We start from the raw sequence: 17,329 nt of genomic DNA, 5'->3' as shown, positions 1-17,329 counted from the left end.
TGTCATTGAGATTTTTATGGGGATGGCATTAAATCTGTATATTGCTTTTGGCAGGATGGCCATTTTGATGATGTCAACTCTCCCAATCCATGAGCAGGGGATGTCTTTCCATTTCATGGTGTCTTCTTGTATTTCTTTTAACAGCGTTTTGTAATTTTCTTTGTAGAGGTCTTTTACTTCCTTTGTTAGGTTGACTCCCAGGTATTTGATTCTTTTTGTTTTAATTGAAAAGGGGGTGTTTTTTTTTTTATCTCTGCTTCTTCTGATTGGTTGGTTGTATATAGGAAAGCCTCTGACTTTTGTGTGTTGATTTTATATCCTGCTACTTGCTAAACTGGTGGATGATTTTGATTAGTTCCTTTGTGGAGCTTTTAGGTTTTTCCATATAAATTAACATATCATCTGCAAATAAGGACAGTTTTACTTCTTTCCCTATTTGGGGTATCCTGCAGTTTTTGTTAACCCCCTTTTTTTAAATCTACTTTGAAACTTATGTGCAAATTAATTGATTACAATTGATTTTGAATTAATCGTAATTCTTAGCTTATGACACATTCATTTTTGATTATTCATGGCCCATTTTAGTCAGTCATTTTAAATAACTCAGATATACAATAACCCGTAAATGGACCATTCATTACAAAACATCTTGACAGCCTGCTACTTCTGCACGTGTTCCTTGATTTCCCCTATCTCTTCAGTCCTACACCTCTGCTTTCTCTCATTGAAATAACTACCATTCTTATCTTGTCATCATTTTCTTTCTTGAAGGTGTAGGTTATTCTTTTTTTGACTGCTTTGTGATATTTTACTGGGTGAATGAGCATGATTTGTGGCAGGTAGGTTTGCAGGATTTTGCTGTGAATATTTATGCACATTGCTCCTGCTATACAGTTGTACTCTTTGGTGTAAGTTTCTCTTGCTAGAAACCTAGAAATGCAGTTTTTTGATCACAGGATATGTTAATGTTCAGCTTCAGGAGATAATGTCAAATTACTTTTTAGATATTTTATCTACGAATTCTTGGTTTCTGCTTTTGTAATTCCTATTATCTTAATAGAGCTTAAGAAAAAATATTTTTCTTAATTCTTTGGTCGTGGAATTCCGTATGTATCGAATTGCTTAGTTACTAACATGCAGATCCTTGTTGATTTTCTGCTTGTTTATCCTACCAAGAATTAAGAAAGATGGATAAAGGTATCTGACAATGATAATAGATATATTAATATCTAGTTTTGCTTTGTATATCTTTTTGGGTGCATTTGACTTTTTATTGGGTGCATTTTTAAAAAAATCATTCTTTCTTAGTTGAACTTTTCACCCTTATGTAGTGACCATCTCTAATAATACTCTTTGTCTTAGTCTATTTAACCTGATGGCAATACAGCTATCACAGCTATTTTTACTATTTAATTTGCCTGATAAGCCTTTTTTCTGTCCTTTCAGTTTTAATCTTTGCAGAGCTCATGCCAAAAGTATAACTCTTACAGATTTATATATTGAAACCCATTTTTTCAGTCTTTGTCTTTTAATTGGTAAGTTTAGGCCATTTATATTATTATGTTTAACATTTAGGGCTTATTTATATACTCAATTATTTCAACGTGTCCCACCTTTGCTGTGTTTCTCTTTAATCCTTTTTTTAAAATTGTTTTTTAATTCTTTTGTTTTTAATTGGAACCTGTTTTTACCTCCTGGTAAGCAGTGAACGTTAGCATGCTCTTTAAGCCTTTTTTCTCCCCCACCCTCATTTTCTCACCCCCTTGTCCCCAGTATGTTGCCATCATGTAAATCTTAGTTCTTATTGACTGTGAATATGTCTGGTGTTAGTGCTACCCCCCTCCCTCCTCCTTTAAAGATAGCAAACTTTCTTAAGGTATATGGTCACTTGCATTTTGCTTGCTATATGTGTTTAGGGTTGCCTCCTATGTAAGAATTCATCCCATACTGTTTGCAGTAACTTTGGATGACTTATATGGCACTAATTTTATTTCACTTTTATATTTGAGTGACATTTTGGTTGTATATAATTTTCTGTTTAAGTTCTTTTCCTGCAAGTCTTTGAAAATTCAATTCTGTTGTCTTCTTACATCCTTTAAAAAAATCTGACATTATTTTGATTTTTACATCCTTATATGTGATTTAGTCATTCTCTTTGGAAGATTAAAGCTGTCAAAGATAAGGAGAGTCCTGAAGCGGTCACTATAATTTTAGATGTAAAATTTTCTCTATCTTTCCTTTTGCTATTCTGTAGGCTCTTTTAATTTCAAATTATTTTGTTTTTCATTGCTGAAAGTTGATTTTTTTAACCTATTTTACCCTTTCATTTTTATGTGTCACTGTTTTTGCTTTTTCTATTAGCTAAATCACTTCTTTCTACCCTCTGTCTATCCAAACTTACGTTATATTTTTTTCTTCGTTTTATTCTTTTGGTGCTGTACATGCCATCTGATACGTTATTTTCATTGTTTTTATCTATTTTTGTTTGATGATTTTTAAATTCATTTTGTATATAATTACTAGGCTAGTTTTAAATTATCTTGCTTGTTGTAATATTTCCTCTTCTGATATTCTCTTTCTACAGTTCTTCCTTATCAAAGTCAGGCTTCTTAAATGTATTTGCCCTGCAAGTTCATATTCCCTGATCAGATCCCAGTTCCCAAAACTTCTAAGAAGATTTTTAAAACTCTAATGTCTGGAGCATTTGGATTTAATTGGTCTGAGATGTGTCCTAGTTATAGGGATTTCTAAGACTGTAGCTGAAATTATGCTTCAGTTCATAATTCACCAGACTTAGGAGTTTGAAGGGGAAAAGGTGCAGAAGAGAAAGTGTTCCCACTTCTTTTGATCAGTTTTTGCTCAGGGCTTCAGAGCTACCCTGATTTTACCCCTCAGGTGCCTAGCACATAGATCTGAGGTCCGAGCAGATGTGGGAGGAAACAGACAAAAGCCAAGCAACAGCAGTTTTTTCTTACTAACTTTCTGTTCCAAGCTGTTCGATCAGCCCTACTCCCTTCCAGAGTTCTCATTTTCTTCTTGCTATTTTCTTTTTTTTGGTCTTCTTTGGTGATCTTGGAGAAAGAAGTCAGCAATTGTGCTAGTTTCAGCAATTAGAATTGGCACCTCCAAAAAGTAATAGTCTTGTTTTACATGTTATAACTCTGATTAGCTTTATTGGGTGGGGGGGAGTCTGATTATTTTTATAAAAATGCATAATGGTGCCCTCTGTGCTTACTCAGTGTGCTTTTCCTCATGAGAAACTGAGCTTTAAAAAAGTCTTAATTTTGGTATCTCCTATTTGTATATAAGACTTCCAGTTTTGCAAAGTAGGGTTTGTTTTTACATACAAACTATTATCAACAAAGGAACTATTATCATATGGTAAGGTTAATATTTCAATAAGTATTGTACTTTAAACAATTTCATGTTTAATTTTTTATTTTAGTGTACTAGTACCCTCCTTGTATCTATAAGGAGTTTTTGAGACTTGTTAAGTAATCACATCTATATGTCTTTTCTGTAGATAGTGGAGTTGGAGCAGGGATTGATTCATACTATGAATATTTATTGAAAGCCTATGTCTTGCTTGGAGATGACAGTTTTCTGGAAAGATTTAATACAGTAAGTTGATCCAATTTTGTAAAGCCTTTAGAGTCAACTGAGTTTGAATGCCAGAGTATGATAAGAATTCAGTAACATTCTGAAAAATTTATTTTAAAACATGTAGTAGTTTTCTTTTTAATCAGTAGTCCATGTGGTGACATTGGTCAGAGACAGGGTAAAAGTTATGTATGTTTCAGTAGTCAGTTTACAGAGCAGTTTTGTCAGAAGTTTTCAGGACCTGCCAGTAAATAATAGAATGTGTAGATTGGGGTTTTACATAATCTCTTATAAAAGGAAGACAACTTATTGGAATGAGTTACTAATTAGCATTCTCCTTTGGATTTCCTATTTTTGGAAATTTTTCCTATTCCTTGATCACACAAAATGTGGAAGATTTTGGAAACTTTGAAACACTATAGTATTTATTTCAAAAGTAGTGCTGTAAATCTTAAGTCTGGATTAGAACCACAGACAATTTTGGAGAAGAAGGTGGAGGATTGAAGCAAATTGAAATGTAGCAAACTAATTAGCGGATTCACAGTATTCATTTTGAAATACTTGACCATTTCTTTGTCCACCCATCAGTTTACTGTGAGATGGTAGAATGGTGGTTAAGATAGATGTGGTAGGAGTTGTGTCCTGCCTGGATTTAAATCTTTGTTGTACCATTGGGTTGTGATTTTGGGGTAAGTTATGCTATTTGTTTGTGCCCCTCATTCACAAAGTGATAATACTAGTACTGTTTATAGAGCTATTAGGAGTATTAAATGAGCTCATGTACTTGAAATGATTAGAACAGTACCTTAACATACAGTAAGTACTCAATAATGGTTATTAAATAATAGATGAATTGCAAAAAGTAATGTCATCAGTTGAATACTTTAAAAAATTTATCTATATTGTTTATTAGATTATAGTAATGTTTTCTTGGGGTGAATGAGTACAGATATTGGTTTATCACTCTGTTTCTGATGATTCAGCCTGTTTTAAAAGCTCAGGATTGACTAGGGAAAGATGATAAAAGAGGAGAAAGAGTTCTAATGAACATAAACAACAGAGGGAGCAGACCTTTAGTGGTTAGATGGATTAGTAGGTAGTGTTGAGAATATATTGTTAGCTGAGAAGGGGTCATATTTCCTAGATGTAGGAGAAAAAGGAATGGTTATGAAAACTTCTGACTGTATATCAGAGGCTGAAAAAGCATCATTAGGACACAGGGCCTGCTAACAATGGGCTAACCCCACAGTATAGAGATGTCCCAATCTCCCATGGTCCCATATTAAATACAGGATTTAACATGCTGCATCAGGGTTAAAGAACACAGGGAGTGTGTATATTTGAGGAAGATTTTCATCTAAAATAATTTAAATATTATAGTTAGAAATTAACTTATATCTAAATTTAGGTTTAATTTTTTCATGGTATTATTTAATAGAACATACTTGTTCATTTACTGTCCTGAATGCATATTGTGCTCTTTTAAAAAAGCACTATGATGCCATCATGCGGTACATCAGCCAGCCACCTCTCCTTCTTGATGTCCACATCCACAAGCCAATGCTGAATGCTCGAACTTGGATGGATGCTTTGCTTGCTTTTTTCCCAGGTTTACAGGTAAAAAAGAATATCTGCTATATTTTTAATATTAAAATAAATTATTATAATTAAGTCATCTCTCCAATTCAACCACCAGAATGACATCACATTTCAAAATTGTGTTAGCATACATCTTTTTGTTTATGTGATTACAAATAAAAGCAACCTGTAGCCATCTAGGTAATTTTGTTGTTACTGTTGACTTCTAGGTCTTAAAGGGGGATATTAGACCTGCTATTGAAACTCATGAAATGTTATATCAGGTGATTAAAAAACACAATTTTCTACCAGAGGTAAGCATGTCGTCCTTGGGATTCTAATTTATATATGCTGTGAATTACTAATTTAAAGATAGAAAATGTCATTTTCAAGTATGTTTTGTTGTTTTCCTAAATAACTTGTTTAATTGATTTTTGGTTTCTATAGTATTTTATGTTTTTGTTTTTCCTTGTGTAAGAGAAGACTAATTTAAGGTAAATCTATTGTTTTATGTAAAGAAACCCCTATTTAATATTTCCTAACTTTTTCTAGAAAATCTATGCCATTGCAGTATTATCTCATTCTAGCTTTTACATAAATCCACCAAATGAGAGACCTTTATACTTTACATTTTTTTAAACCTTATTTTATAAAAGATACATTTCTGTTTTATGAAAACAGTATACATTAAAGTGTACCTCTGTTAATCACACATGTTGCTGGCAGGTGAGTGCCAGCTTTCCTCCTGCGGATTGAGAATAACTCTTCCTGGCTTTGTGTACTATGTTAAAAAGAAGTAGTCAACAAGATTTCAGTAGCAGACTTTTTAGCTTTTCAGAAATGTACCATTTAAAATTCCCAAATTCATGTATGACCTTGTTCTATACTCGTTGACTGTTCTCTCTGAGGTAGCTAAGATTGCCACCAATTTAGAATGCTTCCTAAAATATTTCTTTGGAAAGTATAGTTTTGTTAGCCGTCTGGTGACTACGCGTTATAGAAAATTCATATCATTTAGAATAAACTGAAGTTTCAGCTAAATACATTGTGTTACAATATTTTTAAAAAAAAATTGACTTGAATAAATTTCAAGTGACTAGTTTTATTTTTTAATACTAACTTGTGCTACAGAGGATTTGGGTTTGTTATAAAAGAAAGCATACTTACAATAGAAATAGGAATAGAGAATTAATAATTAAGGAGAAAAAAGAGAATGCAAAAAAAATAGTTATGTAGACTATTAAGACTCATGTAGAATCATGGACATGTTTCATAGTTTGTTCTGAGCTTCGCAGTAGCAAAATGATCATTAAAAAAATTTTTTTTCATCTACTTAGTAAAAAGAGCAGCCTTTGCAAAAATGAATTGTGATTTTTAGCAGTGAGAATTTTCATGTTATAGATGGAAATTGTTATGATCACTGTTTATTCTTTGTGGTTTAGTTTATGTATTCTGTGTCCTAGTACAATTATATTTTAACAAGCTTAATGCCTCTTTAATGCTTTATTTAGGCATTTACCACAGATTTCAGGGTACATTGGGCTCAGCATCCTTTAAGGCCAGAATTTGCAGAAAGTACCTACTTCCTGTATAAAGTAAGCTAATTTACTTCTCCTTTGCTTTAACTTCCATTCTCTTTGGGTATTTCACTATGTCAGAATAGTACTTGGGTCTTCAAAATCATTGTATAATGTTGTAATCATTGGTTATATCACACCTTTTGTTCATTTAGTCCCTAAGGTTATTGAAACATGTGTATGCTTTTTCAAAATATATATATAATAAAGAGAAAATTTATATTCTAGAACTGCTTTCTTGTCCTGTCTCTCTTTCCTTTACTTAGTCATAAAGGTTAGCACACTCAGTTGGACAGCTTTTTCTCTGTTTAGGAAATTTTATGAAAGTAGATTATGACTTATTTTTAGAACTAGAATCTGTGAACCATGCATACCAGTGTCTGATTCATTGTCTGGCACCTAGTGGGTACTCAGTAAATATTTGATAAACAAGTGGGTATTATGGTGAAATGTAAGTTATATAATGTGTACATATATTCTCCTTACCAACAGGCTACAGGAGATCCTTATTACCTTGAGGTAGGGAAAACACTTATTGAAAATCTAAATAAATATGCAAGAGTGCCTTGTGGATTTGCTGCGATGAAGGATGTTCGTACTGGAAGTCATGAGGACAGGTACATTAATCCTTAACATCCCCTTTTCCTCAGATAACTCTGAAACAATAGAAATGCAGTTATTAGTTAAGAATCCAGATGAACATACGTTTTTTCAAAGAGTATTTGAACATGTAAACCTTGTTCATTTGTGTACTGTTTTAAACTGTCTTGAATTAAGTTCATTTAAAATTGTTTGAAAAGTTCTTATATATATCATAGTGCCTGGCTTAATATACTTGGTGTTCAAGGGCTTTTTAAATAGATACATAAATGATTGCTAGCTATGAAAACCTTGGTATTAGAAGTATGAGGATGTTAGATTTTTTTCTTTTTTTTTTATATTATGTAAAACATTTAAAATGATTAAGGGATGATCTGGATTGTGATTCATATTCAGTCAAGAGCTCTACAAAAGCAATATTTTGGTTTGTCTGTGTTTCCTATTCTGTTATTAATTTATAAGGCTCAGGAGATCACTGACAGTCTCAGGTATGAGATTGTTCATGTTCTGAGGGGCTGTTTGACTTCCACCCTCTCTCCAGTTGAGGATCACTGTTTCTCATCACAGCAGTGTGTACCCCTTGGATACACTGGCTCAGTACCATCATACTGTATCTTTATATGTGCTTCATATTTTTTTAGCAGCTTTATTATATTCAACTCACAATGAACATGTGGCTAATTGACCTCACATACATAAATACATACTTGACCTGCACACAAATTCTCCATCTGCATGACTTTGGTTTTGTTTTCTTATGGTATAAACTTAGAATTTAATCCATCAAAATTTCATTTATTGAATATTTCTATGCCAAAAAATTGCTGAAATCTCACATCAGTGATCTAATGTATTGTTGAGCTACCTGCTTTCAGTGATCAACAGATTAGATAAACACACCTTTAAAATTTTCACCAAAATTGTTGGGAAGAAGTTTACATATAACCATAACATAAGCCTCATGGCATGCCATCTGAGAGCCTTCAGTTACAGGTCCTCCACATGTGACTGCTCGTTTCCCCACGGATCCAGCAGTGCTGTCATCTGGTACATCTTGTGTCAAAATGGAAATACCTGTGTTTTCCTAATAATAGGTCATCAGTGAAAAGAATTTAAATGGCCAAAAGAATATGAAAGTCTTTCCTTTCCCTTCTTTCCCACCTGAAGATAACTATTATTGACAATTTGATAAACAGTTTTCCAGACATTTTTAATATTTGCATTTGCAGCGATGTATGTTTTAGTTTTTTAATTCAAATTATGTTACATGATAATGAAAGTAAGTTTTGCCCAACTCTTACTACAGTGATCTTACCACACCTATGTTCTGTTTAAGTGTTTACAATCACCTGTTTCATAATCAATTTTAGAATTTGCTGAAAATCACTATATCCTGCTATAAGTCTACATTCTTTAGCTAGCATTTACTCATGATAGTAACTGTCAGTCCTCTATGAAATGTTACATTATCATGGCTGTATTGCAGATTGACAGGGAGTGGTTTATCTGTTATAAAATGGTTAACATCCTAAATGTTCAAAGAAATGTTGAGAATTAAAGATGTTTTTGTTCTGAAGTAAAATATCATTTATGATGCAGGAAAAATAGTGATGCATGCTACTACCTCTTCAGGTCATTTTTCACCAAAGCTGTTTAAACTTGCATTTGATTTGTAAATATTTAGTGTATGCCTACTGTGTGCCAGGAATTGTGCTTGGTCAAAGGTTGCAATTATGCACCCTTAGGATGTAGTAAATGTAGTTAAATTTCATACCACTGTAATTCCATCAAACAGCTTTGTTCTTTTTCTGCCACTTTTGTTTTTATTAAAGTTTCTCTTTAACCTGCTTATTAAAGAATTGTAACATTCAATTATTTGTAAAGTTACATGTATTTTATCCTTTATTCACACTCCCTTTTTAAATTTATATATATATATAAAATCATTGTTTTTGTACAATGTTTGCTTTCTTCATGTTCACTTGTTGACAGTGTGTATGTTTACAAAGTTATAACCATAGTCCATGACTTTATGTTGTGTTTTTTCCCACCTATAAAACTTTTTGTTAAAGATTTCCCTTACTCTCAGAGCTTTCTTGTTTATCACTCATAGTTGAATCTGAATATTTTTATATCCTTAATTTTATTTGTGACTTTTTATTTCAGAATGGATTCTTTCTTCTTGGCGGAAATGTTTAAATATCTTTATCTATTATTTGCGGATAAAGAGGACATTATTTTTGATATAGAAGATTACATCTTTACAACAGAAGCCCATTTGTTACCTCTTTGGCTCTCTACTACAAATCAAAGCATCTCAAAGAAGAACACAGTAGGTTATATTTTTGGATTAAATATCTCAGTCTTTTTTTTGCTTGTTTCACTTTTCCAAGTCAAAAGTAGTCCACAACTCAAAGTCAATAAATATAGGTATGGTAGGTAGAATAGTTGATGTTTTGTTTTATTGTATCCTATATATACTTGTATATCAGTAAATGTTTCCTTTGAATAAACTATATTGTTATGTAAACTAATTATTTTTATTACCATGACATTCTTTTATATTATAGACTTCAGAATATACAGAACTGGATGACAGTAATTTTGATTGGACTTGTCCGAATACTCAGATTCTCTTCCCTAATGACCCACTGTATGCTCAGAGTATTCGTGAACCCTTGAAAAATGTGGTGGATAAGAGCTGTCCCAGAGGCATCATCAGAGTGTAAGATGTATTATTTTATATTTATTAATATGAGTAAGCTAATTCTTGGTAAATGACAGGGTATAAATAACTTTACATCTAAGAAGACCTTCACTTAGGCCAAAAATTTTGAGGTGTTTGTTGTCATTGATTAAAATTAAATTAGAGAGCAAAACTTATTTGCTGTAATATCTAAATTTTGGCTTTTTTTTTTTTTTTTGATGAGCTATTTAATCTTGGTTGTGAAATAAAATTTTGGGCTTAATGAGTTCATTTTCTTTCAAATAGTGACATCAAAAAGACCATTACTAGAACATAAGTTTAATGAGGATTGCTATTCATTCATATAAGTATTGTTTTGCTGTTAAAGTATTTGGAGAAAATTCTGTGTTTTTTGAGCCAGAAATCAATATTATAAATCCTCAAGCCAAATTATTTTGCATAGTTATAATGCTGTTGACTAATACTGGCTTACAGTATTAGTAATTGCTTTTGTTAAGTGTCGAGTATTATATTTAAGTCTATACTACGTGTTTAAAACCTAAAGTATATATAGAAAGAAAAATGTTTCCAATTATTCCTGTTCTACTTCTAAAATTAACAAATTTGTAGATATCTAATATTTTATTTGGCTAATGTTTTTCACCAATTCTGATTCGTAGTTTTTAAGCCTTGCCTATAATTACTTTTAGCAGAGAGGAGAGTTTGAGGAGTGGAGCTAAACCCCCTCTGAGAGCCAGAGATTTCATGGCCACTAACCCTGAGCATTTAGAAATCCTGAAGAAGATGGGGGTGAGTTTGATTCACCTCAAAGATGGGAGAGTCCAGTTGGTTCAACATGCAATTCAAGTAAGACATTGCTACACTAATCAGATATCATCACTGCCTTTTGTGGTCTCATTAGTTTTAATAAGATAGTGACATTTGGCTTATTAAAAGTTTTTAATATGTTGTTTAAAGTTAGAGAGCCAGAATTTTATAAGGCTTAGAAGTGTCTTGGAAAACCTTCTGATTCAGCCCCTCCATAGTATAGACACCATTGGAGATACTGTGGATAAAGTAAATATAAAGTGAGTCACGTGAATTTTTTTTGGTTTCCTAGTGCATTTAAAAGTTATATTTCTACTGTATTCTGTTAATGGTGCAGTAGAATTCTCTAAAAAAAAAATAGTACATATCTTGCTTAAAAAATATTTTATTACTAAAAAGTACTGAGAGTGGAGGGTCTTGCCTTGATGTTGATGGCCACTGACTGCTCAGGTAGTGGTTGGTGGGGTTTGGATAGCCATGGCAATTTCTAAAAATAAGACAGTGATAAAGTTTGCTGCATTTCCTGACACTTCCTTTCATAAAAGATGTTTCTGTAGCATGCAGTGTTGTTAGATAGCATTTTATCCACAGCAGAAGTTCTTTAAAAATTGAAGTCAGTCCTCTCAGATCCTGCTGCTGTTTTATGAACACATTCATGAACACATTCTTCGTTGTCATTTCAACAGTGTCCAGAGTATTCACCAGGAGTAGGTTTCCATATCAAAAAATACTTTCTGGGCTCATCCATAAGGAACAACTCCTTATCTATTGAAGTTTTATCATGATTGCTATAATTTAGTAACTTCTTCAACCTTACTACTGGGTTCTAGTTCTTTTGCTCTTTCCATCACATCTGCAGCTACTTATACTAAAGTCGAACCACTTAAAGTCATCCTTGAGAGTTGGAATCAATGACTTCCAAACTTCGTTAATGTTAATAATTTGCCCTGCTTCTAATGAGTCGCTAATGTTCTTAAAGGCTTCTGGAATGGTGAATCATTTCCAAAAGGTTTTCATTGGACTTTGTCTAAGTCCATCAGAAGGATCACTATGTGTGGCAGCTATATTTGAGACATTTTTAAAGTAATAAGATTTGAAAGTCTTAATGATTCCTTTATTGGCTGCAGAATGGGTGTTGTGTTAACAGGTATTTAAATAACATCCATCTCGTCACTGTATCCAGTGGAGCTCTTAGGTGATCAGGAACATTTCCTGTGAGGATTAACATTTGAAAGGGATTTTTTTAATGAGCATGAGGTCTCAACAATAAATCTTTAATATTCAGTAAACAGAATTGTAGTAAACAGTTGTGCTGTCACTCAGACTTTGCTGTCCCATTTATAGATCATAAGCAGGGTAAATTTAGCATATTTTTTAAGTGTCCTGGGAATGGTAAGTGAGCACTAGCTACCACTGAGAGTTAATTGAATAACCTCTAACAAAAGTGTCAGCTTGTTCTTTAAAGCCATGCATTACAGACTTGTCTGTACCTGTAATTTTAAATAAAAGGTTATTTCATCTACACTAAAAAATCCGATGTTTAATGTAGCCACCTTTATCAGTAATCTTAGCTACATCCTCTGAATAACTTGCTACAGCTTCTATGTCAGCACTTGATGCTTCACTTTGTACTTTTGTTTTATAGAGATGGCTCCTTTCTTTAGACTCATGCACCACCCTCTGTTAGCTTCAGACCTTCCTTCAGCTTCCTCACCTCTCTCAACCTAATCCTCTCTAATGGAGGATTAGAGTCATGGTCTGAATTAGATTTTGGCTTACGGTGACAGTTTTTATTTTCTATCCAGATCACGAAAACTTACTCTGTATCAGCAGTAAAGCCGTTTCTCTTTCTTCATCATGTGTGCATTATAGTAGCACTTGTAATTTTCATCAAGAACTTTTCTTTCACATTCACAACATGGCTGATTGCACAGAGATATACCTTTCAGCCTGTCAGGGTCTTCAACATGCTTTCCTACCAAAGTCGATCCTTTCTGGCTTTTGATTTAAACTGACAGCCTTGCAACTCTTCCTTTGTCTTGAACACTCAGAGACCATTTTTACAGTTATTAAATTAGCCTAATTTCAGTATTGTTTTGAAGTAGGCCACAGGTAAGGAGGATAGTTAGGGGAATGGCTGGTAGGTGGAACCGTTGGAACACACACAGTTATGGATAAAGTTCGCCTGTGTGGGTGCAGTTTGTGCAGATATTAACATCAAAAGTCTCTGACTACAGATCACTACAGCAGATATAATAATAATAATAATGAAAAATTAAAAGTATTGTGAGAATTAGCAAAATAACACAGACACACAAAGTGAGCACATGGATTGACAGATGGTGTAAGGTACGAGATTGCCATAGCCTTTACTTTGTAAAAAATGGAATTTTTTCTAAAGTGCAATAAAGCAAAGTGATGTTTGTATAAATAAAATTACAGCTAGGTCGGCTAATTTGCTTACGTTTAAACAGTCAAATATAGGACTTACTCATATGCTAGTTTTTTGTTTCTCAGTCATTTTATTTTCTACTATTTTATTTTTAGAGTATAATCTTAAAAGCTAGTAGTCAATATTAATATTTATAGCTCTATATTTTGTAGTATTTTAGTTTCCATAAAACTACTGATCCTATGTATTTTATTCACCATAAAAATTAAAATTTGATTTACATGAAGAGAGTCATATAGAACTACCACCAACAACTAGAACCTTCTCATACTTAAAAAAAGTAAAGAAATTCTTTTATGTCAGTTACATAGATTCAGACTCAGTAAGTGCAAAGAAACTGCTCCTCAGGGAAAATAATAAAGATCTGAAAGGCATGGGTAAGCTAACTTATGATAAGTAAGATAAAACTGATCCATATCAAAGAAAAAAGCTTGTCCTTAAAAAATGGACCAGCCAGCTAAAATTCTGTGTCATAAATGGATCCTTGGGTATTATGCTTAGTGAAATAAGATAGAGACAAATGAGTGATTTCACTCATTTGGGGTATAAAAAGAACAAAAGAACAAAACAAATGAACTGGGTAAGTAAAAATAAATACATAGCCTATAAGGCTACATTAGTTCACCCGAAGGACGAAAGAAAGGAGGTAGGAAAATGGAGTAAAAGAGGTCAGTTGTACTATGAGGATAGACTTGAACTTTTAGTGGTGAACTTTAATGTATGCAAATAATTAATTTATAATGATGCACACTTGAAACTTAAATAATGTTAAAACTCAGTGTTACTTCAATAAGCAATTTTTAAAAAGATGCAGTGGTTATTATCTGAAAAAATATAGAAAATAAAAATTTGCATTTCTTTGTTTAGGGAAGATAAGTGGCTTTTTCAGAAAATTTTATTGATATTTACTTTTAAAAGCTTTTATAACATGAGGCCTTTAAATTATTCACCTCATTAGCACATTGATTCGGAGAGAACTACATACAGAGTATGCTAAATAATTTTGACCTAGAACCCTATTCAGATATCCCTTAAGCTCAACTCAACCTTCTCATAGCCTCCCCTTCCCGCGATTTCTGTCTGGTTTATATTCTTGCCACATCCCTCCTTAAAGGATCCTGCCTGCTTCCCCACCTGTAACTTACCTCACTTCCATTAGTGGGAATGACATCTCTAATGACACTGCCTTCACATTGTGTCACCAGTGACATAATCGCCACCCAGTGTCTCTTCATCCTCATGTGAATAAATTTTCTCTGTTGACCATTTTAAAAACACATCCTTTTCTTGTGCATTTCAACATCATAACCTCCTCTTTTTGTTCCTTGTTGTGTCGATTCTTTTGTAGCTTTCCTGCACAACCACTCATGTTGGCACTACTGAAGAATCTGATCATGCCCTTGTTCCCCTCTACTCTCCTTCAGCAGTCTCCCATGTTGCTACAAGTGCTCAGCTCTCATGTTTGTGATTGCTTAGATACATATGTATTACCCTGGCTCCTGGCATCACCCTCAAACCCAGCTTTTCATCCACCTGGCGTACATTTATAAATCTCAATCTAGTCAAACCTGAGTTCTCTCCTCCTTCCCCTACTTTGATTCATTTCTTGTGTTTTTGTTTGTTTGTTTGTTTTTTGTCCTCCATTGCATAAACCCATCAGCACTCCCTATGTCACAAAAGCTAAATGTCTCAGAAGATTGAACTTGTCTCTCCCAACTCTTTTCTCTCCATTTTTTAACTCTCATCAAGTATTGTTGACTTTTCATGTCAGGTGCTAGGAATTCACCTTTTTTTCTAGTGTGCTCAAGTAGAATAGCTTCAGTAAGGAAGCAAATGAGTCAGGTTTGAAGTTTATTTCTTAAATGGGGAAAATAAGCAAAGTGAGCATTGAGAAAGTCCAGTTCTCAATTTGCATCAAAAGTGGTTATAGAACAATGAAAGAAACATGTAGATCTAAGTTATTGTCAGAAAAATGCACTTCTGTAACTAATATTTTTAAGGACAAATAGGCTTACAATTATTTGTCAGGGGCCTGGACTTGAAAGGAAAATTTTAGGGGGAGGGAAGCTTATTTTAAAGACTGTCTAGCATAGCAAGATTTCTTGGGTATACTTGACAAATTATGGTCTGTTATGGTCTTGGGACTTTATTTTTTCTTTGTTGAGGTGATATTCATTTACATCACTGTATATGATTTAGGGGAATAAGTTCACACTTCTTTAGGTATATGTGAACACACCACCCTACCATTAAAGCTCGCTGGTCCTTTCTCATAAGCCACAGGGTCCCTTTCCCCTCTTGACCCCGCCCTTATCCTCCATATCCTCTAGTAGCCTTAATTCTGTGTTCATACTGCCATTCTTTCATAATCATATTTGTTTTTACTTTTGTCAGCTCCTTTTTGCTTTTGTTTTTTCTGTAATTCCACGTAGGAGTAAAATCATTTGTCTTTCTCCTTCTGACATACTTTTAATCCCCTGTAAAAAGAAATTTTAGAATAAAAGACTGCAGTGCAGTAGTATGTAAGAAATTAAAAAGAGTTGAAATTTTCCAGGGAAAAGGGGGTAAAGTTGATCTGTTTCTTTCCTAGGCTGCTAGTTCAATTGATGCAGAAGATGGGTTGAGGTTCATGCAGGAGATGATTGAATTGTCAAGTCAGCAACAAAAAGAACAGCAGCTGCCTCCACGAGCTGTACAAATTGTTTCCCACCCATTTTTTGGCAGGGTAGTGTTGACTGCTGGACCAGCTCAATTTGGGCTGGATCTGTCAAAGCACAAAGAGGTGTGTATACTTGAAATGTTTTGTTGAATTGAAAATATTTTTTTGTATCTTCTGATTTCTTAGTCTCTTTTCTAATTGAGTAGTGTCTTTGAGAAAATTATGCAACCTGATTTGATATGTAAAATAGAAAATATTATTTTGCCTAGCCTTATAAAGATTAGTAAGGATGTAAAAATACTTCATAAGCCACAAACAAAATAAGAATACCTTTTTTCATATAAATTTGTTTTTTTTTTTGGCAAAACATAATTGATTGGGTGCTATGATGTATGCTAGACATATATTGGATATGTCATCATTAGAAAAGAAATGAGATCATGTAAAAACTCTAGATATTAAATTTTATTAACTAGATAATGAAAAAAACTAAAAAAAAATTTAAGTTACTCTTTTTCTGACAGACAAGAGGATTTGTTGCAAGCAGTAAACCATACAATGGTTGTTCAGAGCTTACTAACCCTGAGGCGGTCATGGGGAAAATTGCTTTGATACAAAGAGGACAGTGCATGTTTGCAGAAAAAGCACGAAACATCCAGAACGCTGGAGCCATTGGTGGCATTGTTATTGGTAGGTAATCCTCTGTATCACCAACTAAGAGGAGATAATCTTTCGAATTTTTCCTTTTATTTTCCAAAATTTCATCAAAGAGCTTGCCATATTGTTTTAACTTCACTAGACAGCATATTGGATAGCTAATCCAGTGACTCTTAATCATTTCTGTGTATCTCATGTCTAGATATGTTCTTCTATATATTAAAAGTGATAAGTAGTAAAAGCATGTGCAATCAGATGTGAAAAGTGGGCTAGAGGTGAGTGGTCAAAACACCAATACCCTGAACAAGAAATGTGCATGAGAGATCCAAAAGTTACACCCTCCCACCTCCTAGACAAGACACAGAGGTGAGGAAATACTCTTCTTCCCAGAGGTGAGGCTTTAGAGTCAGACACATGGGTATGCAGTTCCCTACTCTGCCTTCAAGTCACCATGGCCCAGATTTAATTTATCTGTTTATTCTGGAGAATATTTTTTGAGCTGCAGTGAAACAGTATCTCTTAGGTAGTTTTAAAGTTTGAGATAATATATTTAAAATTTCTTAGTACAGTAATTTACTTGGGTATAAGCACTAGTAGCTAACAACTTTTTTTTTTTTTATTAAAAAGTTTATTTTTACATCATTTTTCACATTTTTTTTCATCTCAATTGTAATCCCCACGGGTTTCCCATC

General features: G+C 33.3%; 1 protein-coding gene across 9 annotated transcripts in view; it reads left to right on the top strand.

Annotated features, from left to right (window-relative positions):
• The window catches only part of EDEM3 (ER degradation enhancer, mannosidase alpha-like 3), a 64,179-nt gene that overhangs the window by 33,585 nt on the left and 13,265 nt on the right, over nt 1-17,329 (top strand). For 3 of the 9 annotated variants that reach the window (XM_012729225.1, XM_012729223.1, XM_012729224.1), the window contains exons 9-18: nt 3,524-3,621; nt 5,092-5,217; nt 5,409-5,492; nt 6,690-6,773; nt 7,248-7,372; nt 9,522-9,687; nt 9,926-10,080; nt 10,752-10,908; nt 15,912-16,103; nt 16,505-16,670. In XM_012729225.1, the coding sequence (XP_012584679.1) occupies nt 3,524-3,621; nt 5,092-5,217; nt 5,409-5,492; nt 6,690-6,773; nt 7,248-7,372; nt 9,522-9,687; nt 9,926-10,080; nt 10,752-10,908; nt 15,912-16,103; nt 16,505-16,670 (1,353 nt within the window). The remainder of the gene's footprint in view (nt 1-3,523; nt 3,622-5,091; nt 5,218-5,408; nt 5,493-6,689; nt 6,774-7,247; nt 7,373-9,521; nt 9,688-9,925; nt 10,081-10,751; nt 10,909-15,911; nt 16,104-16,504; nt 16,671-17,329) is intronic. The other 6 variants (XM_004688566.2, XM_004688567.2, XM_012729229.1 and 3 more) reach the window with 4 other exon arrangements.

The sequence above is a fragment of the Condylura cristata genome, unplaced genomic scaffold (assembly GCF_000260355.1).
Source record: "Condylura cristata isolate star-nosed mole 26May11 unplaced genomic scaffold, ConCri1.0 scaffold00024, whole genome shotgun sequence".
Classification (NCBI taxonomy): Eukaryota; Metazoa; Chordata; class Mammalia; order Eulipotyphla; family Talpidae; genus Condylura; species Condylura cristata.
The sequence above is the reverse complement of the archived record's forward strand: the minus strand, read 5'-3'. Positions and strand labels throughout refer to the sequence as shown.